Consider the following 26604-nt stretch of genomic DNA (forward strand, 5'->3'; position numbering starts at 1 on the left):
TTAGCTAAAATTACTAAAAAGAAAGTTCTAGAACATATCTTATTAACTGACACTAAAACATGCAAATAAAACATACTATTTTTTTCAGCTATTTTACAGGGCAAATATAAGGAATAGCATATCAATTTGAACTTTTAAATTAATCAAAATGATAATATGAAAGGCCTTTCAATAATATCAGACGTAAGTTTCTCTTCATAAAACAAAAATACTCCGCAACAGACTAATGTTACTTTTTGAAAAAGAACATTGCTGTTGAAAGCACATCTTTTAAATTAATGCTATTCTGAGGTCAAATTGACTAATTTAAAAAGCCAAACTATTATGCTTCACTTGCATATATCTGTATAATGATATACACATGAAGATATTGTTTTACTCAAAACATCTTGATTTCAATATATTTTATTATAATAAGCATTTTAGACAAAAAAAAAATCTACTACTTTTATAAACATATCCTTTAGTATTATCTATGAAAAATATATTCTACACACATAATTACTTAATGGGATATTAGAAGGAAATAATCTGAAACCTTTACAGATACAACCATTGGAATTTTACGTAAGAAAAGTATCTTCTACTCACATAATCTATAATAATACAAGTAAATAACCTGTAACGGTTACAGATATATCTGTTGAGATTTTACATGAGAAAAACATGTTCTTTCTACATAATTATTTGCTGTAATATTACACGCAAATAATCTGTAACCATTACAGATATATCGTTTGGGATTTTTCATGAGAAAAACATGTTCTTTTTACATAATTATTTGCTGTAATATTACACGCAAATAATCTGTAACCATTACAGATATATCGTTTGGGAATTTACATGAGAAAAATATGTTCTACTTACATAACTATATGCTGTGATATTACAAGAAAAAGATCTGTAACCATTACAGGCAAAACTCTTGTAATGTTACAAAGAAAACACCTGTTTCTGTTACTCAAATAACCCATGGCATCCCAGTTTCCATGAGTTTTCTTAGTAACTTTACAGATTTTTTTTACAGTGCTCTATGGCCTTGGAACATCCCGTGGGCAGAAGAAACGCATTTTCATGTGGGCGATTCAGTGAATGCTCACAGTTGAAGAATATGGAGTTCACAAAATCCCCACTCGATTCTGCATGTTCCACTGCATTTCCCAAAATGAGGGTACGGTGTAGATTTACTACATCATTTATACTGGATCGAACTTCATCGAGGAGCTAACTCCTACAGGTCCAGTAACACGTTCGATCACCGGACAGCTGTATGCAAAGCTGTTGGAGAAATTGTTTTGGCTGAACGAACAGTCTTTCTGCAACATAGAGTTCCTTCACACATTGTTGGAGTGTTAAGAATGCTTTCAAAAGGCATTTTACGCAAAAACGGGTCATCACCCAGTGTTTTCGTCATGTATTGTTTTCCCGACATCCTGACCTGAGTCAATGCGATTTTTAGTTCTGAAACAACTGATCAGCTGTGACAATTCTAGCAAATATTCTGACCTTTAACGCTGCATTTAGCGAGACGTACGCAACATGTCCAGGTACGTGGTTCGCTCAAGTGTGGAACATGTCATCTTGAAATTTCAAATGGTAATTGAAACAATAACGCCTGTGTGGAGCATGTTTTGATGTAAACAAAACTGTGCAAGTAAAAGAATGCAGATATATGTATAATTTATTGATAAAAGGCCGTCTAGTAGCGATATTCCGAATTAGTTTGATTTTATGTAAACTATGTTTGCCGTACCTATATCAAGTCATACACACAGTTTCACACATTTATGGCAAACTGTTATGACTGTAGGCAGCTCTGAATAGGGAAATTTTAATTGTGGGCACCCTGTAAGTCGTAGTGGTTTTTCCGGCGTACTACAGATCTAATTTGGACTTTGAATCAGAGTTTCGGTGGTCATAAGAAACATTGTAGCTATTTTAAATCTTTAGGCACCATAAAAATTGTCGTATAGTTCTAAATTGCTACATAATTTGCATAATTACACATAATTTGCTGTATTTACAAGCAAAATCTTTGTATCCCTAACATTCTTTGTAATTTTCTCGACTAAGCCTCACCAATGATGTAATCTTTGAGTATTCTCTACAGAAGCATCGCAACACGTGATATCAACGTGCTGTAACTCATAAGCCTCACGTCAAAGTAAATGTGAAGCAGCTGCGGTACAACCGTTATAATTAAAACTTCCTAGATGTATGAAGTATTGTTTTCGACTTTTCCTTGGAACACAGTGGGAATACGAATACTTGATTATTGATATGTTAATCCGAGTTATTCCTATCTACATGCAAAATTTCGAATTAACTAGTATTAACCTCATTAATTAACAAACAAATTCATCGACAATATTTCATTTTTATACATTAGTAAGTATCATAAATTAGTTCTCACCAACAAATGTGTGTATCTTCAGCTGCTCGGTTGACCACTTGTGCCACAAGAGGACGATAATATCGTCCACAGCTCTGCACTGAGACACGACGAAAGCAATGGGCACTTTCTAGATAATCTACATAAAGAAAAGGAAATATCAATTGGGATTAATTGCAGCTCTTACCGTAATTGCAAGCATTCATTGAAATTATAAATATTGTATTAATGTTCAGGTTTTTTCATCTCTTGTATATGGAAAACTGAAGTATAATAACTTACGTTTAAATGCATCGTAAATTTGAAATATTTTTCACAATATTGTATCAGTTATAATAAAAATATGACTTAATTTAATATGGTATACATTATTTTTTCATTAATGTGTTATCATTATTTGTATGAAACCCCAAAGATACTTTAGATACCAATATGATAAGCTAACATGTTTTTGTGCTTTTCCAATTTGAAATGCAGAGTCTCAAAATAGATTCAAACACATTATCGTGTTTCGTGGAATATAAGTACATGGAGAATATGAAAATGGCTCGTTTTATGAGGACTATTATTAAAATGCTTAAATGCACAATTAGAGCTCTGCAAAAGATGTTATTGAATTCATTAAAAAGCACTCCGAAGTCTATGAGTGGTGATATCTTTTTTTTCCCCCTTACTGAGGAACAATTCCATGATAAGAGAAAAATATCCGTTAAACAATATTTGTTTTTCCAATGAAAGAAAAGAAAAGTAATCTGATACAGCGAAAACGTATCATAACAAATATTACAGAAGCTAAATTATAGGCTCGTATTATAAGTTATTAAAATTTATTAGGCAATTATTAAAAATGATCTTTTTCCAAGGAAGCAACCAAAAATAATTGATACTCAACTTCTACAAGCCGAATTGATATAGATAGGCATATTTGAAAACTTTGGTGCATTTTGAATCATTGGATTCGATTGCTCAAATAAAAATACAAAGCTGACGCAATAAATAGAAAGTCTATGCGTAAAAGGTGAAAATAGTCAGACAGAGAGCATTTGGTAAACAGCTATTAATTCTGTATAAATTTAGAAAAGCTGTAAATAATAGATTTTTCCAAACATGTGCACAGAACAATCATTCAAGTTTTAAGAAATAGGACAGTGAAAATTCCTTTTTCTAACCACTGAAACATTTCATCAGTTTGAAACAGCAAATTTAAATCTGTAAGCTTGCATTTCCAAGAGCCTGCAGTGCAAGAGCCGTCACTAGCAAGAATGCAGCAAGAACTGAAAGTTTTGATTGTATTGATCCAGTACTATTACATTGACTAACACATGGTGCAGAAATAAATAATAAATGCAAAGTTCTAAAAAAATATGCGGAATGTGACTTATTCAAAAATGACTGTGAAAGTTAGTAGAAAGTATAGTTCTACTGCCCATGATATTAAATATATTTTTCCATGCTATACACAATAAAACTGCCAAATTATACTAAGATGCGATGCGCTGCGACATAGTATCCATTGTAAATATCACAGTTTGGTACTCTGGAAACAATGCTTAAAAAGACGCCACTTTTCAACTAGGAAATGTTTCACTCAGGCAACCTTTATCATGTTCGAGTTATGCTATCTGTTAATTTGTTTCATGGCAGGATATTTGTCTAGTGCTCCGAATGATTATTTCTTGCTTTAAATTAGCTTTTTCATCACCACCTTCATTTGAAAGAGTCAAATATGTTAGAAGTGCTGAGATTAATGAAAAGGAAGTTTATTAAACCCGTAAGTATTACAGAATGGCAGAATTAGTCATCATTCAACCACAGTTAGTCTTTATAGAAATTGAAGATCAGGACAAAATGGATTATGGAGTTTCAATTGGAGGCATGGTCTTCCTTATGAAAAGTTCGAAAGGAATATTAAATTGATAAAGACTTAACCTGATGGGTAGAAGACCTGACTTTAATTCACCTTTAAAATACTAAAATTTCGGATATATCTTATATAAATGCTTCAGGGAAGAAGCTTGTAGACAACACGATGAGAATTTTGTGTATGATTTAGCCCTCTAGTACATTATTAACTTCTTAATTTCTGGAAAAGATACTTCGTAAAGCAATTTCCTGGTCTTTGCTTTCAGAGAAACTGCTTGTTCATCAGAAATATACGTGTAACCGTGGTTTTAGAATAGCGTAACTTCAGCTTAAATGCACACATCTGTTACGCAGCAAGGAACAAAATTTTGATTTTTTTAAATTTGTTTGGCGAAACACTTACTTTTCATATATGGCGGCGCTTGAGTGATTGTATTGCCACTGAAGGAAAAATGCAAAGTGAAAAATATCATTTTTTGTTGCAGAAATTATTATTTGCCGTTAAATTGTTTATTTTATTACTTGCAGAGTAGAACATTTCATGTTTAATATCAATTATTCTTACATTTGATTTTTATCTTTCGGTGGTATTCAGCTGTTTGCTTAAAGATAACAGAAGATTTAGTAAGCTTAAACATTTATCCTGTATTTTTTCATATTTTAAACAAGTTTTACATTTTTGCTTAGTAATTCTTTTTTAGAGATTTATTTTACGTGTGAAACGAAGCGACAAAAAAAGGAAGTCTTTGCAACTTCTCACAGTTATGGAATTTACCATGCGTTTTATAACATTTCCATGAATGAAGATGAATAATAACTGTCGCTTAACAATTTAGTTACAGTGAGCTCATTTTCCGGCTTTTTATGAATATTCGTTCGTTCATGATGTTTTTGAATGAAACAGATCTGAGTCCATTCATTTCAGTTCTACTAAGTAAATTCTGAAATTCGATCGAATTATTGCTTGATCTATGATGGGGAATCTATATATAATTTAATTACGAATTTAAAATCAATAACAGAATAAATTTTTCTCCTTTTCTGGATTTCAGTACCAACAAGAAATTCAGTACTATTTATGATACACAAGAGTCCAAAAGTCCTTGACAAATTTCGTATTCAGTTGTGAAGCACGTATAAGAAATAGGACCATGAAGTTTACAGAAACCGTTACAGTAACTGAAAACGCCTTTTTTATTTTATTATTGGATCAAGTTTTTTTTTCTTTTTCAATACAGAATCAATTGAAACATGGGAAGTGTACTGGAATATAGCAATAATTTTTGTCGTAGCTCTAGTTGAGCGGCGATTTTCATTCCCTCATCGAAAGAAAATTTCTTCCAAAGTAATTGCCATTTCAGTGATAAGAACGTCCAGAAATTATTTGTCACTAATTCTCGACGAAATGCAGGATAGTTTAGATTTAACAGGTCAACTACAGATTTCATACAGTGCTGCCAGTATGCCACAGCAGCAGCCGAGGATTATCCTGACGCAAAATCCTCTCCCTTTCTTCTTCATGAGGTCTCGCAGATGATTTTTAAGCTAATTACGTTGCAAAAAAAAAAAAAAAAAAAAAAAAAGAAAAAAAGAAAGAAAGAAAGAAAAAGATAAAATGCGCATTCTGTTCACTGCCTGCGCACAGATATGCAGTGCTGACATTTACATTCACAGTGGGTAATCTACCGGAACGTGCTTTGTCGGATTCTCGCATGTTACTTTAATGGAATGTCGCTGATATTAAAATACTGAAGCATGGCACTGCTGTAACATTCTTTAAATGAAGTACTACTGTAACATTTTAAGTGCTTCATTACCCTATTCCCAAGATTAACACAAAATTAAGTCACATGTCTGCCATATAATCAAACTGATCTCTTCCTTTTATCCATCACGGCAAACTAACTCACTGCGACCAAATTCTGAAGGCCATGCCTGTCCAACTTCTAGTCCAAATTTTTCGAGGTATGACCTTTACAAAATCCAATACGAAGTTGCCACGTCTAATATCGGCAAACAAATGTAATCTCAAAACTTTACAGTCAACATAAACAGAATCCAAAATATCCGATCTAGCGGTGGTTTAGCAACAAAATTGATTATAATTTAAAAGCATGTGTATATTTTTCGCGATATAGAAAGGAACTGCATTCATCACTTGTCTCCTAAAATTGTTAAAATTATAATTTTTTTTTATTCCTCATTAAATAGCTCATATCAATCCCATGTGTGTGAGAAAATTAGTCTTTCGGCTTGCTCCATGCTGTTAAATGTAGTTTTAAGATAAAAAATGTGGTATATGTTACTGCGATTCGAAGCGCGAGAAATTCTTTGCCAACGTAAGTTAAATAAATTTCATCTTAATTGAAGATAAATATTTACATTAAAGAAACCAATATAATTATATATTACCTCTTTGGTGCCGATCCGAACTGCAAATGGCGTGGACTGTGTCCATAGAATGACTGACCGCTTTGTTGAATTTTGATCTTTGTTCTTCAGTGGAACAAGATGACATATATCTCCTTACACAGTCTACAAAACGACTCCACATTCTATAAAATAAATTATTTACGTAATAAAAACATTTTTTAAAAGATTTGACACAACTTGAAAGCAACTGCCTAATAAGTATTAAAGAATAAAGTGAAAGAGTATGTTCTATTTTTTAGGAAAAGCATATTCTAATATCACACTGAAAATACTGAACTCTTTTAGTTTATGTCGTATGAGTACAACACAAATTTAAAATAAATTATTCTTCTTAAATATCAGTGGTCATATATTAGTGATGTTGAGGTAAATATCTTCATTCAAGATATTTTTGTAATCTACAAGTTTAGTATTAAATGACATTGCGATTCGTAGCATTATCTATTTCGAAAGTAAAATTCAAAGTCATGCAATTATCTATTATTCTGTTAAATATGTCTGTTGAATAATTCATGAAGCTTGAGCTGATAATAATTTTAAACATTTGCTTTCTGCATATACTACTAACTAAACGTGTATATAATAATATGTGATATTTCTAAAAGTTATAAAGTCAGACGAAGCAACTTATTGCAATCACCACTTGCGAAAAGAACTAATGCAAATATTCGAATCCTGAGTATAAGAATAAATAATAACTTTCTAAAGGATAAAAAACAAAATGCAGGGATTTGCAAATTATATCTATGGAGGAATTCGACGTGAAGCAGCGATACAAACCTAAATTTTTCTTATGTTCCTAAGACTTTGTTTTGTTGATTGCCACTGAAGAAGAGTTATTCAAATGTTGGAACAAAATAGCAGTAAATTTTCCCAGGGAATTCGAAATAGAACATAGTTTCCTGGAAATAACATGACCGTTCTTGACAGCATTTTGAAACAACGGAATATGTTATAACGCATATTAGGAGGCCACTTCCACTCTGTTATGAATGACAGTAATAAATTTTCAAAACTTTGTTAGCGCAAAACATTATCGCCGCAACACCGTTGGTCAATATGAACATCTCACTACAAGCAGAGAAAGAGATTTCAAGAAAGTATGGCAAAGTTTGCGACATGTCATAAACTTGAAAGTGTTTAAACTCAACATAGCTCATATTTACATTTGTATTTACAGAAACTGGACAAATCAACACTGGCCCAAAGAGGTTTTTACAGATGGAAATCGATTTAATGCATCCTCATATTATAACTGCCAGACGTTGAAAATGCCACTCTGATCTTTCTGTTTTTTATGCTTATAAGGCATTTCTCCCGCCTTCTTAGCATGCTTTCGTAGTGTAGTGGTCAGCACGCTGTGCGCATATTCCAGAGGTCCGTGGTTCGGTTCCCGGCCAAGACTTTGCTCATTTTTCATCTCTCCTGCTTTCAGAATAGCCTAATGTATCTACAGTGGCGCCCCAACTAAAAGGATGGTGGATGAGGATTCTCCACATCCCAAGTTTTGGCGATTGAGTCCCCTAAAACCCCAGTCGCCCTTTAAAAGGGGGAGTAGATAAGGTATTTCTCCCGCTTTCTTGGCATGCCTTCGTAGTGTGGTGGTCAGCACGCTGGGCGCGTATTTCAGAGGTCCGTGGTTCGATTACCGGCGAAGGCGCTGCTCATTTTTCATTTCTCCTGCTTTCAAAATAACCTAATGTCTCTACATGCTTACAGTTAATTTATCCCGCGCCTTCCAGCAGCCTCATATAGTTTCTAAAAGGGTCTGGATGAGATAAGTAACTCAGATGATTTCCTGCATTTAGGCAATGATAATAATCTAAAGGGGAAAACGAGACATTTCTCTGTCCACTCCTAGCACCTACGTGATAAAACTGAGTTGGTCTTTTTTCGGAAAGAGATGCGCTGGATACTATGTTCATATCGCGTCTATTTTTATGGCGAACAAGACAGAGATTACAAGAAGTCGTAAACTATGACACCCATATAATTTAAATTGATAGCATTGGAAAAAATTAATGAGAAAAGATATTTGATACACCACATGAAGATAAATGGCATGTAAAATAAACAAGGCAAAATACTGTTTTGCTTTTAGGATATTTTTGAATCTACGTATAGAACAATAGTCAACTCACACATGCGCATACTGCTCGTTTGAGTATATGCTTTGTATTTAACTGTCATTTATCTGAACCGTATTTCACTGGCTATAAAAATGTAAGTTTGGGCCATGTAGACTTTTTCTTCCTCGTTAGAATGTCTTTTCGCTTAGAAAATACTTCTTTTTATTATTACTTACGAACATTATTATTACTGTACCAATAAACCGTAAAAATAGCCAAGCAAATGTTTTACGCCAATCCATAAAGTCGTCAGTGAGTTAGCAATTTTTCGTTGGAGTGTAGATAATCGGAAAGTACCGATATTTGTTTTGAAGTATCAAGTTATCACTATCTTTTGCATTTACCCATGTAGGAGATGCACAGGTAAATATGGGCTTGTGTGAACCACAGCGACAGGAATAAGTGGGATCCTTCGTTTGGGAAGGCATCAGAATAAATGTACAAGCTTACTTACATTTAATATAATATTGAATTATGTTCGGTTGATTAATATTGCATTAATTTATTTTTTATCATCAATTTATGTTGTTTTGTAGTACTGGACGGCAAGAATGTTTTCTCATGGATGACACCAAAAGCATGCTAAATAGCACCAAAAAAAGCATGCTAATAGTGCCTAAATTCAACTGCGTGAACCGTTTCAGGGTCCTTATCTTGTAGTCAAATGAAATTTGTGTTGAGGCAATTTTGCAGCTTCATTTTATTTCCTATTCCATTTTAAAACTTTGAAGTGCAAAAAGTTGCCCCTTTTTAATTTTGATTTTAATAAAATTTTATATATCTAAACAAAGTTGTCCGACACTGAAAACTGTCTGATTGTTATATTTGTTTTTCTTTTTCCCATCGCCAAAATTAGTTCTATGCATCATTATGCTCGCTGATAGAGGTTGAAAACAAATAATTTTATCTTCCGCGCGTAATCTTCGTGCTGGAATTTTTCACGTAAGACTGTGGGAACCAGATATGTCAATGAAGTCGTGATAAGAATCAGATTACCGTATGGATGTATGCAGTTATATCAGAGATGCACGCATTATTTGTAAATAAATTATAAGTGCACGCTTTTCATCTTGGTAAAAGATGTTTTTTACCAAGTTTTTACCCAAGATTGTACATAAGCAAAACTTAGGCGTTTTCGAAAGACAACAAGCATTTATTAGAACATAAAACGTACTCGTAACTTATTAGACTTAATGTAACTTATGCTTAAACATAAATCTGACTTAATTTAATCATTCATTAGACGTTTTCAAAAGACAGCAAGCATTTACTAGAAGACAAAACATCGTAAATTATTAGCCTTCACGTAACTTATGCTTAAACTTATATCTGGTAACCGAATTTTCTGCTGCCCCGTACATATCTATATTTTTAAAAATATGAATAGAAACCAACCAGAACTGGTTGTTGCCATTTCTCAGTAGCTATTATATCTAATTATAATAAATAATTTACAATCGGGCTTACACTTGTATGTGAAAGTGATCTGCATCACAAGTATAAAAGTCGAAGAATTTCTAAGGAAATTTCTTCATCCATATGAAAACATTATATCAATGGTATCATTTTAAAAACTTATACTTGTATTTTTTTTTTGGATTTATATTATTCATAATCATTATACGTTCTAATTTTTGCAAAATATTATTATTATGTTATCTGATTTAGATTAATTTCCAAATTGGTCCTCTGGTCTCCAAAACAAAGCTCCGGTATATTTTTTTTTATTTTGTCATTTTTTATTTCTAGATCTAATCAACAAAATTTAGCAGTATCTATGCAGAAACTAGAATAATATTTAAAAATTATTAGTTTTAAACATATTACAAGAAATTTCTAAGATATTTGATGAGTAGGAAAGGTGAATATAAAAACTAAAATGTAATATGGCTTATGTTTTCATTGTTTATATTAAAAGTTTCGCAGATTTAAATGCTTCGTAATTGCACTTGTAGTGGAAGATCTCAAATGTATGTATGTGAAGGTCAAAACCTATTACTTTAAAATACTGTGGAGAACAAACTATTGTTTCTGTAAACCTTATCTATAACTGCATTGAAATTTAATTGCCAATTATTATGGGCAAAGATAGAAATCTTTTCTAGGAAAGAAACACCTTCTTATGCTAATAAGAAGAATATGTGTGCTATCTGAAGGTCCACACATTTTATACATGTGCACTAGCTAAGCCTGGTTTTCCGTTGGCAGTTTTTTTTTTAATTTCTTATTAATATAAAATGAATATTCATTACTGTTTAGTAAAATACAATTATGACCCACCAGCGGCCGAGCTGTTAAATTCTGAACCCTGGTAACTGGACGCAAGTTCAAATTCTGGTGAATGAGCTGGCGGCATGGCTGCTCTCCAAGGTTAAATGAATAAAATTTCTCGTACAAAGCTATCTACGAAAGCATCCTTTTACTTAAGATCTGCAGTCTAAATCTAAATAATACAAGACAGTCCAAAGTATAAGTTATTGTAGACTTCTAAAATTTGAAAAGGCTACTACTATTTAAACATTTCAAAAATGTTAATGAGTAGAAATTAGCCTGCTAATGGGTGTAGTGGAAACATGATTTTGCACCAGGTATATACCGTTCCCTTGCAGCCAGCTCCATCCACGCATTCTGAGTAGCTCACGCCCACCTGTGTCTATTTCACTTGTTTTCCCTTCGGAGTGTAATAGTTTCTTTGTGAGAGCTGTCAATCATTTCTGTATAATCCAAGTAAGAAAAAGTACTTCGTCCTCAATATATAATACCGGAGCATGGTGACTGAACAAAATGAACGAAAGCTTTTTCCTGTAGCTTTCGTCCATTTTGTTCAATTACCATGGTCCGTACAGTTACAACAGTTACATGTACAGTACAGTACAGGTACAATTAACAAAGTCATTTCACTGTTGTTAAAGGCAATTACACTAAATTAAAGAATAGAATATACTCCCAAATATTATATTGAATTCTGTAAAAGGAAAGATCTTTGCTTTGATATTTATAAATTATCGTCTTAAATGAAGATTGATTTAGCTTACTATTTAGCGAAAGCTTTTCTGCATTAAGCTTATCCAAATTTTAGTTCTTATTAATAAGAATTAAAATAAATAAATAAAGTTAATTTCTTACTTGCACATTGTATCAACATCATTTAATGTCGTTGGAAACATATAAGTAACGTCATTGAGCATGGGTCTGACGAGTTTCGTGCACCCGTAGATCTTCAACTGACAATCTGTGGGCTCCACGGGAAGGCTGTTGTTGTTTTGTGCGCAAACCTTCGATATGACAAGGAATGCTGTAGCAGAGAAGAAATCGTAAAGTCTTTTTTCTTTGGAACGATAATTAATGATATATGAAATAAAGTAAATATTATGTGTTTTGGTTGAAATGTTTCTTTTCGAGATATATAGTAACATAAACAAACGTCAAATTTTCTGTAATAAAGTAAACAAAATTCGGAAAAATAAAACTGCCTCCGCACGAAACGCGTGTATTTTTAATAAATAAATTTATGATAATTTGTTTTTCCTTCTGTACTTACAATATATTCCTCTGTTCAAACCGGCTCACCAGCGGCCGAGTGGTAAAGCCACTGAACACTAGTAGTTCTTTCCGGGGATCAAATTCCGGCGAATGGAATGGTTGCATAGTAACATATCATTTAAAACTAGCACAGAAATATCGAACTTTCAGTAAAGCAATAATATGATTAGAACATTAATAAGAGGTTATGATAAATTACATTTATAAGAAGGAAATAACCAAAGTAAAAACATGGAATGTAACTAAGAGAATGATTCAAAAATTGAGCTACATGTGATTACTGGACCTACCAGCGGCCGAGCGGTAAAGTGGCTGAACATTAGTAGTTCGGTCCGAGGTTCGAATCCTGTGAGCGGGCTGGCTGCTTGCGCGTTTTCGTGGTTTTTCCCTATGTGTAACGTCTATACGAGCCGGTTTGCCCTAGAAAGCCCTCCACGAAGGATTTCCTCCCCTTAGGCAGATAGCCCTCGAGGCTTTGCCGTAATCACATTAACCAACCATCCATTTGATTACAACAGGCCAAGAAAGTTTTATGAATGCAGTTTTATACTATGCAGAAATACATTATGCTATAATTCAACGTAATTGCACAGTTTATGTAAATATTTATACTAATATTCATCTGAATGTCCTATTCCCTAACGATCGAAATGTGCTGTTTGCTCGCTGAGCTGTTGTAGAACCGTGTTTTTCGCAATTTATTTTCCACCCGACGCAAGTTCTTACGCAGTTTTTGAGAGTATCGCTCTATGACTATTGTGATTCATTTCATCAACCTAACGTGCAGTACTCTTGTGCAACGCAGGAGATGCGTTCAGCGTAATAGGATAACGCGTTATACGCGACATAATACATTATCAAACTGACGTAGCTCTCTCATTGTGCCACGCTGAATATCTTGGATGAACTGCTGGACGAAATATTGGTTGAGAGGAGTTTTGTTGATATGAATGAGACAGACATGACCGAATAAATTAATTACAAAAAGATATTGATGAAATCATATTAATAGAATTAGCAAGTTATTCTCATTCTAGTGATGAGGAGAAAAACTCAGACCAGACTTTTAATGCGCCGAGGCTACCTTTGAGTTTAGAAGATATAAATAAAGGGTGACAAATAGCCAAAACGCTAAAAACACATTTTATGAAAATTGATCCCTCCATAGAGCGATTTACGATATTAAAAAGAAAACTGAATGATTATCTATCCCCATATTTTGAATCTAAAAATGATCTAAAGAAAGAACGGTTTTTAAATAACGATTATAATTAAGATGAAGCTGTGGATTATTTAAGCGACGAGTGAATTGCATGTTTTTATTTTATGATTTGGACACCACATGACTTCCTTGTACGGCGTGTTAAATTATACATATTTTTTGCTGCATTTCATTTAAATTTATTTCTTCGAATTTCATTAGAGATATATTTCTCATTTAATTAATTCAGTTCTCATCTCGCGGTAAGGCAATAAATAAATAAATAAATAAATAAATAAATAATAAAAAAATACATAAATAAATAAATAAAAAATAATAAAAAATACATAAATAAATAAATAAAATAATTTTTACAATTAAAATTGGAGTTTATACGTAAAAACAAGCAATTCGGCCGGCGGGTAGGAAGACAGATTTTTGGGTGCAGAAAACTGAAAATTTACTTTCGGTCCTACTTCTCAAAAAGACACTGAAGCTGGTGCGGAAACTGGCTTAATTCAGTATTCTATTAACAGCTTCAAATATAAACAAATGGCGGCTTCTTAAGGCTTAGCAGCTCGACTTAAGCTTTTAAATTGTGTAACACAGCAACTATTGCATTCATATTAATTAAAGGCATAAAATCCTTAACCGGAACACAAGAATAGCATAATTTAATTACTTTGAAAAGGAAAAATGCACAATTTACCAGCATATAACATTAAAAAAACTGAGCTCCCCGAATCGGGTAACGGAGTAGATACGTTTGGTGCGGCCGATTGCAACCAAAAAGACATGAGCACAACTACATATTATAGCAGTCCCAAACACAATATTTCAACCTTCTGAAACTACTTGTTTTGAGTTATGTGAGATACATACATACGTACATACAGAAATCACGAAAAAAAATCTCCTCTGAATCCATTTTAAATCCATTTTAAGAAAAGAGTCCTTTATTCTGTCCGTGCGTACAGTTATCATGCAAAAATATCGTTCAAATGGATTAATGTGTCGTCAGAATGGATATTTTATTGAAATATGGTACCCGAAATTTTTCGCGACTACAGTACTTCCTTTACTTCATACAAGGTAGTAAAAACAAAAAATAGAATATAATTAAAAGCGTTTCGGTTTATTCACGATAAATCATTCAAGAGATATTTAGACATGCCATCTATCAACATAAACGTCATATGCATAAACGTCCGTTAAGGCAGTCATAGTTAAAATCAAAGCTTCTATTAATAAGGTATTTCTCCCGCCTTCCTTGCGTGTCTTCGTGGTGTAGTGGTTCTGCACGCTGGGCCGGTATTCCAGAGGTTCGTGGTTCGATTCCCGGGAAGGCGTTTGCTAATTTTTCATCTTGTCTGCTTCCAAAAAATACCTAATGTCTCTACAACATTAGAAAAGGAAAGCTAACCTCAAGGAAAGGGCAAAAATTATTAATTGCCCAATTTAAATGCAGGGGGTGCTTTCCCCAAGTATTTTTAGGAACGAAACATAGCTCCTTCTGAGCAATGTATATGTGGAGAAAAGGACGACCTCAACCATTACATCTTCAAATATCCATTAACAAAAAACTATTGCTTGAAACTTCCTGAGACTAACATATATCAGTGCTTGCAAATAGCATTAAATATCAAACAACTAAGAAGAAAAATAGAACTCTCAGTTATATTCCCCGCTAGTAGAGGAGAAGAATTGTGAAATACAAGATAAGCAAATAATAACACACTGGAACTTTCAAAAATTTAAATTATAATTGACGAAACGACCTACTTGACAAAACATTGAAGGACAAAATTGACAAAAGTACAGACTAGAATTGACAAAAAGACTAGAGGACCATACAACATATCTTTGCATCCAACAAAATAAAAGAAATTCTAAAATATTCTGAAAAAAAATCATATACAAAATAATTTCTGCGTGTACTCAGTATATATACTCCCTTGCATATTAAAGGCAAAAAAGTGCTCTTTGCATTTATGTATATAACCATGCTATAGATATATGTTCGTAAATGTATTGTTACACGTATGCGATTATGTATCAATATGTTATATTTACCTTTATGTTATATATTTGCCTTTATGTTCTGTATTTACCATTATGTATTCGAGTATGAAAGGCACCATATGTCACAACTATATTGTAATCATATGTAAAAAAATGTAAATATGTCAAAATTCTTCAAAAAAAATTATATGTTCAAATAAAGAGATAGTGCAGTTGGACAATATCCAAATTACCAATGGTTAAGCAATGGGTGTCCGCTGCACTACAACCTGAACCTGTAGGGGGTGCTTCATAGTTTTCAATTCAAAAGTTATGGACAGATTGGCATATCAAAGTGCGATTTGTAAAATTTTCACTGATAGATTGAGTTATTAGTGATATGTGAGCTGTTACGCTGTTACTACACTGTGAAACAGAATGGAAAAATTTAAGAATTATACCACATTTATTTGTCTAAATTTACGATCATACTATAGCAATGTTAATAATACACTGACTACCAATAAGTATTTGGACACCTATGCAAATGACGATATCTGCGGTCCTAAGGTATTTCACGGACTCCGCCAGTATACATCGTGTAGGAAACAGCATCGGCTTTAGTCGCATGCAAGATGCCTCGCAGTTCGGAGCTCTCTGATTTCGAGAAAGGTATAATTATCGGGTATCACAAATGTGGCCGATCCTTAAGGGACATATCTAGCGATCTGAAGTAACCAATATCGATAGTGGCCTATGTGATTAAGAAGTGGAAGGTGAGCGGTAATTGTCGGGATGTGCCCCGAGTCGGCAGACCAACGAAACTGGGAGATAGAGATAGACGAGTGCTGTCCAGAGAAATTCGGAAGAACCGCACCCAACCGATGGCCCTCATCCGCGAGGAGTTTCAACAGGCATCCGGGAGTATTGTTTCAATGGATACCATCCGTAAGGAAACACATCTGCTTGGTTTTCATGGTTGTGCTGCTGCCCATAAGCCTTTGACCACAAAGTCCAACCGCACTGCTCGGTTAATGTGGTGCAAAGCACATCGAAATTGGACCGTATATCAGTGGAAACGGGTTATTTGGAGTGACGAATCAAGGTTCACCCTTTACCGTTCGGATGGCAGGGTCTGGCGTCTACCTGGAGAACGTCTTTTGCCAGAATGCATTGTGCTAACAGTGAAGTTCGGCGGAGGTGGAATTATGGTCTGGGGGTGTTTCTCCTGGTATGGGCTGGGACCCTTGGTCCCCATTCATGGTAAGCTCAACTCCGATGCTTACTGCACTATTTTGGATGACAATGTGCTTCCTACGTTGTGGCAGTTTTACGGGTTGGATCCCTGTTACTTTCAGGACGACAATGCCAATTCTCATGTTTCGACGTTAACCAAGGCTTGGTATGTTGCCAATGGAAAACATCGAATGGACTGGCCTGCCCAGTGTCCAGACCTGAACCCTATCGAGAACCTCTGGGACGAGTTGCATCGCCGAATTCAGGGGTGCAGTACCCGTGCAAAATCGGTGAAGGAACTTCTATGTCTTCTCCAAGCCGAGTGGAAGAATATACCACTGGCTGTCATACAAAGACTTGTGGAAAGTATGCCCCCGAGGTTCCATACTGTAATTACCTCTTGTAGAGGCTCTATTGATTTTGAATAAAGTTAGTTTTTCTTTTCTATCACAGGTGTCCAAATACTTATTGGTAGCCAGTGTATATCAGTACATCATAAGATTCAGTTGGCATGCGGGTCGAATATACATGACTTGAAGGAAGCTGACGGGCCCGACTCTTTTTTTTTTATTTTTTTTTTTAAACAAAATGAGATTCATCAAACTCTTCACATATATGTGTATTCCCAAACAAAGCGATTATTTGTACTGAAATAATTCGTAACTGAGGATATTTATATTTTTCCATGTATGAATAAAACTTAATCAAATCTTTTAGATCCTTGATAATATTTGCATCACGCTTGCAAATAACTAATCCCCATTTGCAGATTTGTTGGTGCGTTATTCATGTTCATTTCAATGGTAATGAAAATAATGTAAAATTAGACTACAAGTCATTAAAATCAATACCTTCTAAAATCAGTACTAATATACCCTTCTTCGAACTGTTGTCATAAAAATGCTTTACTTTTCCTAGTATATTTTTGAGATTTTTTATTTGACATAGGATTCAAGCTGTAGGAAATGCATGAAATATCGGTTTTTAACGGAAGTTTCCCGCCATCGCAAATATCGTCTGCGCAAACAGGTATATTTACTTTGACATATTTAATCATATTTTGTCAAACGATTTTTGACATTTGTAAGAAAGAGACTTACTTTAAAACATTGTGTTGTGAAATTCATGAAAATATATCGTTATCATTAAGTACACGTGTCTGAAATGGAACTATCACTCTACCAGATTAGAACCATCATTTACTTCCAGTTCTGTTGCAAAATGTCAGCTACGGAATGTCACCAAATCATGTGTACAGCTTTAAGTATTAATACTGTATCATATCACACTGTGAAGGTTTGGTACCGAAAAGTTCAAAAAGAAAGACAGTGACATTCAAGAAGGAGAGCGCTCTGGCCGACCTACTGATGTTGATGAGGCCCCTACGATAACTTGCGGAAGAAGATCAGTATGCAACAATTTGAGAGCTTGCTAAGGAGTTATATGTTAGCTCTATGTCCATTAGTCGCGCTATGCATCGCATAAACTTGACGTATAAGTTCAATCGCTCGGTGCCGCATGAGCTAACTTAAACAGATAAGAACAGACGTTGTTCGGACCTACACTAATCTGCTCGAATATCAACGCAAGGACACAATTCTGAACCGGATCGTCACTTGTGATGAAAAGTGGATTTACTTCACAGCCCGAAAATGGGGTTGGTCTGCGCAGCGTCGCAAAGCGCAATTTGACTAACAAAAAGATCATGTTTGCATTTTTGTATCATGTTTTGTAGTGGATATCTGCTCATATCTTTGTATCTGGATCATGCTTTGCCGTCGCATTATTCACAAAGAGTATCTGGAAAAAGTTAAAACCCTCGACAGTCAAGAGTACAGCGAGATGCTAAGTCCGTGTTAACGCTGCTCTCAAGGAAAAACATCGAACTGAGTTCCTGCACGAAAAGGTAATGTTCCATCAAGATAGTGCAAGACCACATGTGTTTGCATTCACCTGTTGGACTCTGTACGGATTCGAATGGGATCTTTTGGCACACCCACCGTATAGCCCTGTCACCGCTCCTTCCAACTTCTACCTTTTTTCACACCTGAAGCTATATGTTGCTGGTGCTATCTTACATTCTGAACATGACGTCAGAAATAAGGTTTATCTGTTATAGGACTCGCGGCCACCAAGTTTCTAGGCCGAAGGCTTTGAAAAACTACCAAAACGTTGGCAGGAAGTTACAGGTTTAGGTAGTGATTACTACCTACAGTAAATGTACTGCTTTCATGCTTTTTTTCCAACTTTATTAAGATCATTTGTGGTACAAATCTATCGTTACAACCAGATATTTTGATTTGTGTTTCCGTAATTCCAGTTTAACTTTAAAAGGTGTAATACAAGCATGCATTTCAGTGAAAAGCTTATTTTTTCCTTGCAGCTCTTTAATGATAATATTTAAATATCAACAGGAAATGCTAAATGTGTTATTTATATATCAACATATATATCATAGAAAGTTTTATTTATTATCACCAGAGTTGATATTAATCTCAGTCCTCACCCTTTTGTTCCTTTCACTTTTGAAATAAAAGGATGCTGCTACAAATTTCTTCACCATATATCATTTTAAAAGAAATAATATAGCAAATGTAAAAAAATGTATAGCAACACAAATAAAAAGATGATTCTAATTTTAAATGTTATCGCCATGTATTTTTTCACAGAGGAGTAAAGAGTGGAATGGTGTCGTACATCACTATCGCTGTCAAATACAATACTTGTCATTACGATTTACGTCTGTTAAAACAATGTTCGTTGTCAAAAGTCCGTAAAATAGCCAAAAGAATCTTCACAAAGAGTTCCTTAGGACGGTCGGCACAAATATTATTTAATAATAAACATTCACAGAAGGCAAGTGAGCCAAACTAATATTGTTACCTTTAAATAATATGTTAATTCAGAATTCTCCTGGGACATTTTACATTATTTACATCGTATACATTATAATAAAATGCATTCACGCACTTAATTGTGAAATAAACGAGATATTTCATGAAACTGCTTAGCCATTTAACAGTAAATACTTCGCATTTCAATCATGTTCGAAAACCTAGAGTAGCATGTTCAGCTACTCTAGGTTTTTGTTGTTAGGCAATATTATTTTTCAAGAAATAATACAGCGAATGTAAAAAAATGTGGAAATATATAATGATCTATCAGGAATTCTAAAGATATGCTGTTTTTAAACGTTTTGCGAACTTGCTCTTGAAATTTATATACGGTAAGTGTGAATCAATTGATATTTAATAAATAAAATTAAAAAAGAAAGAAAAGTTGAATAAGTCATGTTGTTAAGAAAACTGAATATTTATATAATAAAACTGAGAAAAGATTGAAAAGAAGGGGGCAATATATGGCAGCATTTAACATCTTGTTCGTAAATTCTAAAAATATGCTGCTTTTAGAAAATTTGTGATTTTATTTTTTATTTTTGTAGGGCATAAGTACGAAGAAAAATTATGTTTAATAATGAAACTGAAAAGACAGTCGGAAGAAAAGGCTGTATTAGCAGGATGAATCCAAGAGCAGATTGGTAAACTGCGAGCTCGATGAGAGCATAAAAAACCCAAACAACGTTAAAATTTGAAACCTTCTAGACATTTTTTCCCCTTTTTCTTTTCTTCCTTCTTTTCTTTTCTTTTTTTTTTTGTATCAAGAAAATTTTGATTTCATTTGTTAAATCAAGAAACTGTTTTAACACAGCTCCTCGACATAATGACCTCACTTTGCTATACTAAATAATTTCTCTGCTGTCGCTTTAATTTTTCAAGCAATGCAACAAACCCTATGATTTGGGGCTCGTTTACGAATAAAATTTACTCTTTTGTTATTGTTTCAGTAACTTTGTCCATCTGCAAACTTTTGGCGCTGTATTTACAACAAATACATAACTAAAATATATTCGCGGGCCGCATAATATTGCTTCGGAGGCTGTCAGTTTGAGATCACTTTTTTAATGGTTTTAAACTTGCAGATAATTGGGATATTAACAGAAAAGAATCTGTCACTTTAATTTTGAAATGAAAAGTAATTTTTTGCTAAAAAGACTTCGATAAATTTCTTCGTAAGTTCAACTCTTCGATAAGTTTTTACTAGAAAACCGCCTCTGTGGTACCCTAATTTGTTGATTTTATACGATTCTTTAAAAAAAAAACCCAGATTGTGGGGAATTTTGATTCTTGCAATTTGAGATTTGAATTGTTTTGTTACATTAAATAATTAAACATGCAAAGAAGTATCATATCCACCCTCCATGTATCTTGGTTAAGTGGCAGCAATAACAGTTAACATGCATGGTTCTGATCCCAGCGAGGGTATAATTGCTTTCCCGCGTTTTCCGCTCTGAAAAACGTATTACCACTACATATATGCATAAATGTAAATGATGTGAAATTTGATTTGCATGCACAGGCGCGCATATGACCCTAAGAATAGTAGAATTCCAACTATCTAGACTAATTGGGACCATAGTTTATTATAGCAACCGAAATCCGAATGATTGGGTATCTTTTCCCCTGTAAGCCAAATACGTTGTGGGGATTTATTTAAATTATTTAACTGTTAATTTTATTTTGAAGCAGCTTTCCTATTACTCTCGCTTTTAACTCACGCTTTCTTGCCAGAATGTAAATGCGGTAGCGCGCGTGTATTCAAATGAGGAAGAAAGAAGTTAGTATTTAAGGGACGAGTTTGGAAGGTGAATTTAGAAAAACAGAGGGAAAGAGAGAGAGAGAGCATGTTCTGCTTGCCTGAAGGCTACGTTGATATCTTTGATTTACTAAAGATTAGATTTCTGTGGCGTTGAGTTCTTCTAGCCATTAAGCTTGTTTACGTTGACTTTTATGAGTCAGAGCCTGCCTGCGCTTTAAGTCACCTGTCAAAAGCCGTTAGGTTAACTTAATTCTATGCTTTTTTAAGTTACTTGTTACCTTTTGAGTTAAGCCAAAAGTATTGGCTTTTGTAAGCGCGAGTTGAGTCATCTGTGAATATATTTAGTTAATAAAGGGTCCTTTACACCCTTTCTCTGGACTTGGTCGTACTTAAGACTTCAGGATAAATCCTTACACAGTCTGTTGATGTCTAGTTAGTTTATGCTAGCTTAGAATGCCAGATGTTACAACGTATTTAGTGTAATTCAGATGAGACCACTTTTCATTTATTTATATTTTGCTTAATCTATTTTCTTTTAACAATGACTATACAGCTTCATAAAAAAACTATTTTTACTTCTTTAAATAAAAGCGCTTTGCACTTTTATTTCGACAACTATTTTCATTGCCTTTACGTCCAATCTGTTTCTGATTTAAGTAAACCAATGAAATTCGTTTTTATTTACGCAGATTCCTTACGTTAAATGCATAATCGTTTTTAACTGTTCTAGAATTAAACAACGAAATTAATTTTTATTTGTTTAAAACTAAAAACGTAACGTATTTCCGTTTAACTAAACTAAACTCTCCATGCTTATTTACTCCGTTTTAAAAATGAATATACGTTATGGTATGGAAATGTTTTTCCGTTAAGGTGTGTGTTTTCCAAATGCTTTGTGATAATATCGTATTGATAATCAATATAGTAGAGTGAACTCTGTTGCGACGACCATCTCCCTAACGCAACCGAATCTGACAATGGTTAGTATTTCTGAGAGTTAGTAAATAAATAGCAGTGTTTAACGTTAAGCATTCCCCTCCATAGCAGATTAAAGTCGTGAGAGGGTTCACTATTTGCAGAATGGTATGGGATGATATATTATTGATTCTGCGATGATACGCTGTTGGATTAAAATGACTGTGTATGACATGTTAAGCCAAAAAATGTGTCTTTAATATGTATCATATAATCTTCAGAAATGCATGATAGATTTCTTCTATAATTCAGCATAAATTTTCTGGATTATAAAATTCGTATTAAACCAGAAATTTAATTAAACTTCAAGTAGGAAGAAAAACACACTTCAGTGAAAAACTTAAATTAGGAAAAACAGCAACATTATTTTAACGTAGCTTTTAGATAAAACTCTAGCGACTTCGAGGGTAATCGAGCACAGGTCTTTCTTCTTTAGGGGGGGGAATCTACTATTAAATCATAAATTTAATAATTATTGAAGTTTTATATTACGTTATTTTATATTTTCTATTACTTAGGGGAACGAAAACAATTAAAATATATAAATAAATTAATAACAAATTACTTAGTTTTGCGAGACTAATAAATAATCTAGATATCTATAATTCGAGTACATTTACTATTTTTGTATACTAAATACAGTATTTTATCCTATTCTGTTCCATTCCTCATTTTTTGCATAATTTGCTTTCTGAATGCCTAGAAATATTTTTGATTATTATAATTATTGTTATTCAGGACTTAAATGTGGAAAGAACATAAATAATAATCTAAATTTTTTTATGTTGTATAAACGTTTTGTCTTCTTAATTTGTGAATACATTTAGCGCAGTGCGTTTTAACGATGGCTTATTTTTCCCCACACATTCTATATTATAACGAAAGAATGCTGTATATCCATTTTTAAGCTAGTTATCATTTGCATTTTCATATATTATTGATACATTTTAAGTCACATTTAAAAATATTATTGATAATGTGTAAATAATATTGACGTCGTATTTCTTCTTTAAATCCCTTTTTCATTTTTATATTGATAACTAATTGTACAGGCATATAATTAATGAGCTTATTTCCGCATAATTAAAGTATTTAATCGTATACTAGCTAGAAATTGGTGTTTGGTTAGAATAGTTAGAACACTAAATTATCAATTCAGTTTGGATATGGCCACTTTTTGAAGGATTTTTCACTAAAAATTTTATTTTCTTAAATTTTTGTCTTAGAATCCTTACATTTTTTATAAATAAATAAATTTTGCTTGTAAGTTTAAATCGTAAATGTTGTTTTTACATTGTTCAGGAATAAGTGTCAAACATTCTAATAAAAAAAGAAATTTTTAAAAAAGTTAATAAATAATATATCTCATATTTCTTACTCCCCCGCAACATCAACTCAATCAAGTAAAAAGTTTTCATAACAAAACAGGTAACCAATAAAAATATGATATTTTTTAAATATGTAAACAGGAAGTGTCTTACCTTGTAAAGTTAAAAGCGTCAACCAGTTCAAAACCATCTCATTTCTTTGATGCATGTGACTGACAAACTTGTAATACAGTACAAATTGATAGAATATTTATATCAATGTATTCTCACAAGACTTATTTTTCTGATTTGCGTACTCATGTTGATGTCGTAAGTGATTAAATCACCATTATTTCAAATCCAAACTTAATGCTGCAAATGTAATTTTTCCAGTTTTAAAAAGTTATTTTTCAGTTGGAAGTAATAGTAAGCCGTTTCCGAAGTAAATTTTGTGTACCGCACATATTAATAAACAATTTCAAGTTCAGTAAGTTCAGAGACAGCATTTCAGAAATGAAGAGATGTATAGTACGCGCTAAATTTAATCTGCATTTCTGTTCTTCTTAATTGGAGAAATTAGTTTGTACACAAATTATCAATGCGAAAATAGAAGTTCTTTTTATGTTGCTCGCGTAAAATCCAGATGACCTTTCGGAAGGAAAATTTTGCTGTAAAACATATCTGCAATTATCATGGGAGTTTCAAAAATCGCATGATAAATATGTACTTAAGCTTGTTCTTTGCAGCAGAAGATCAATTATTGTAAGTTCAGACTTTTGTAGAAACATTCTACTAGTGCAGGTTTTTTGCTGGATAATTTTCATTTGCTTTTGCTGCTACAGACAATACTCTCAGAAGGCGAACACAGTTTTCTGACAGATATTAGTTCCAATCCGCTACAGGACATGAGAGAACAGAACAATTCTCACCTGCTGCTGTTTCAGGAAGGTGTTCAGGGATGAACGCCCCACTCAGTGGGATCAGCGAACGCGAGGTCCAGCCGGAAACTGCGGTATCTGGACAGCCTCCCAACAAGGCTAAACTGAAAAAACTTCCGTAGAAGGCAGTGGTCTGTAGTTCCTACCGGTTGAGATCGTTAACTTCATAATATTACTCGCATTGGTATGCATAAAACGGAATAAAATTGTCAGATCTTGTGAACATTGCGCAATCAAGTACTTGACCATCGTGTGGACAATAATGCTGTTGCATAACAGCAGCTCAAGGCAAGCAAGTGCTATTAAAAATAAAAGTTCATTGTGTTTAAATCTGTTAAAAATTCTATTTATCAAAGTTAAAAAGTAATAAAACGAGCTTTGAAAGCAGATTCATATCAGAAGAAAATGTTAGGGTAGTTAGCTTTTTAAAAAAAACCCTTATTTGATTCCGAAACTGATTGTTATTATTTCTGATTATTATTTGATTACTGTCTGTGCAATTTAGATCGCTATCACTGCGTATGGGGATTGAAAGTTTCTTAGATTATTTATTTTTGAATTTCTCGTTCACATTCACTGTCTGAAATGGCTGATAGCGCACGAAAGCCAAAACTACAGATTTCAAAACGTTTCCCTTTTCATTTATTTTTATCCTTTTTTCCTCCCACTTTAAAATGCTTCATTTCAATGTTAAAATTATTTTACATATTTCCTATGAACTCGTGAAGCGAAAAATTATAATAGAAATCTTAAAGTACAGTATATGATTAGATTCTTATTAACAATTTAAATTTTAGCTTGAATTTTTCTTTTCCCGTTTTAGGCATTTGCTTCTGCGGAAACAAAAGTTAGTTTTAAGAATATTAATGCAACCAGCTGTGGATATTAATTTATTTAATAGTTCGGAAAGGTTAAAAAATAAAATTAATTTTTACTGACTTGGGGTTATTATTATTAAGTTGCTAGCGTTCTGTTTACGAATCTGAAATATTGTACTTTCTGAAAATATTCTGCAATATTTATCCGAAGATTATTTCAATTATGAGGTGAGTCGTGGCTTTTCTCCCGTCTTCCTAGCGTGCGGGAGAAACTTTGCATAACTTTTTTTCCCTAAGTTATGTAAAGTTGTATTTTAAAATATTCCAAAAACTTTCACCTGTGATTTAGGTTTTGTAATATCCATACAATAATTTAATCTCAAACTCTTTCTATAGTTTTGTAGTGCAGAGACTAATAAGTTTTATAGTGCGAGAAATATTAAAAACTAGATCTCGTGCGAGAATCGAACCACAAACGTTCCATTTGCGAGCGGAATTCATTTAACACTCCACCGTTATAGCACGCACAGGAAGATGCCATAATTTATTTGTTCTTCTATGAAGGCTGTAAGACTTTGGTGCTAGATGAGTTATTCCGGCAACGTATTATTTTCCAGTGGCTTAAAGGAACAACCTGCAATATCAAAAACCGCGATATATATATATATATATAGCAGCCTCATAAATGAGAATGTAATCCACGTGAAGCGGCAGTTACAGTTTAAATTCTGAATTTTCTGGCTTGCAAATTATTCTGCAGAAGTAAGGGATTTCTAAATTATGTGTTCATTAGCAGAGCACCTTGGATTAGCCTGAAACCTGAGCAGTGAAACCAAGTTGACTGCCGCATAAAGGCGTAGCAGTAGGCGCATGTTTTTTTCCCCCTCCTTTCGGTGTAATATCGATCTATCCTCTGTGGTGCAGCCTGGATAATGTTTTTGGTGATGAGACTACTAAGGGATCGATGAGTTCAGCCATTTCAGGTGAACTGCTTTTTAGCAAGTGTCCGACCATTGTCAGACACTTGCAAATCAGGTATTTCATCATTCGTATTCCAGGTAATTCATTAATAGCAAACTAACGAGCTCTCTGGATTACACTGTTGACGCAAT

At 33.5% G+C, this 26604-nt stretch overlaps 1 protein-coding gene across 1 annotated transcript in view; it reads right to left on the reverse strand.

Moving 5' to 3' along the window:
• LOC118185954 (uncharacterized) overlaps nt 1–24729 on the reverse strand; it is a 44949-nt gene extending 20220 nt beyond the window's left edge. Inside the window, exons 1-4 of the mRNA XM_035355927.2 lie at nt 23911–24729; nt 11944–12112; nt 6668–6810; nt 2414–2531 (exon numbers count right to left, since the gene is read on the reverse strand). Of these exons, the coding sequence (XP_035211818.1) occupies nt 2414–2531; nt 6668–6810; nt 11944–12112; nt 23911–23965 (485 nt within the window). The 5' untranslated portion in view covers nt 23966–24729. The remainder of the gene's footprint in view (nt 1–2413; nt 2532–6667; nt 6811–11943; nt 12113–23910) is intronic.
• Nucleotides 24730–26604: the final 1875 nt, after the last annotated feature.

Source organism: Stegodyphus dumicola, chromosome 8 (assembly GCF_044657685.1).
Source record: "Stegodyphus dumicola isolate Sdum_Otavi_A_Nest chromosome 8, ASM4465768v1".
NCBI lineage: Eukaryota > Metazoa > Arthropoda > Arachnida > Araneae > Eresidae > Stegodyphus > Stegodyphus dumicola.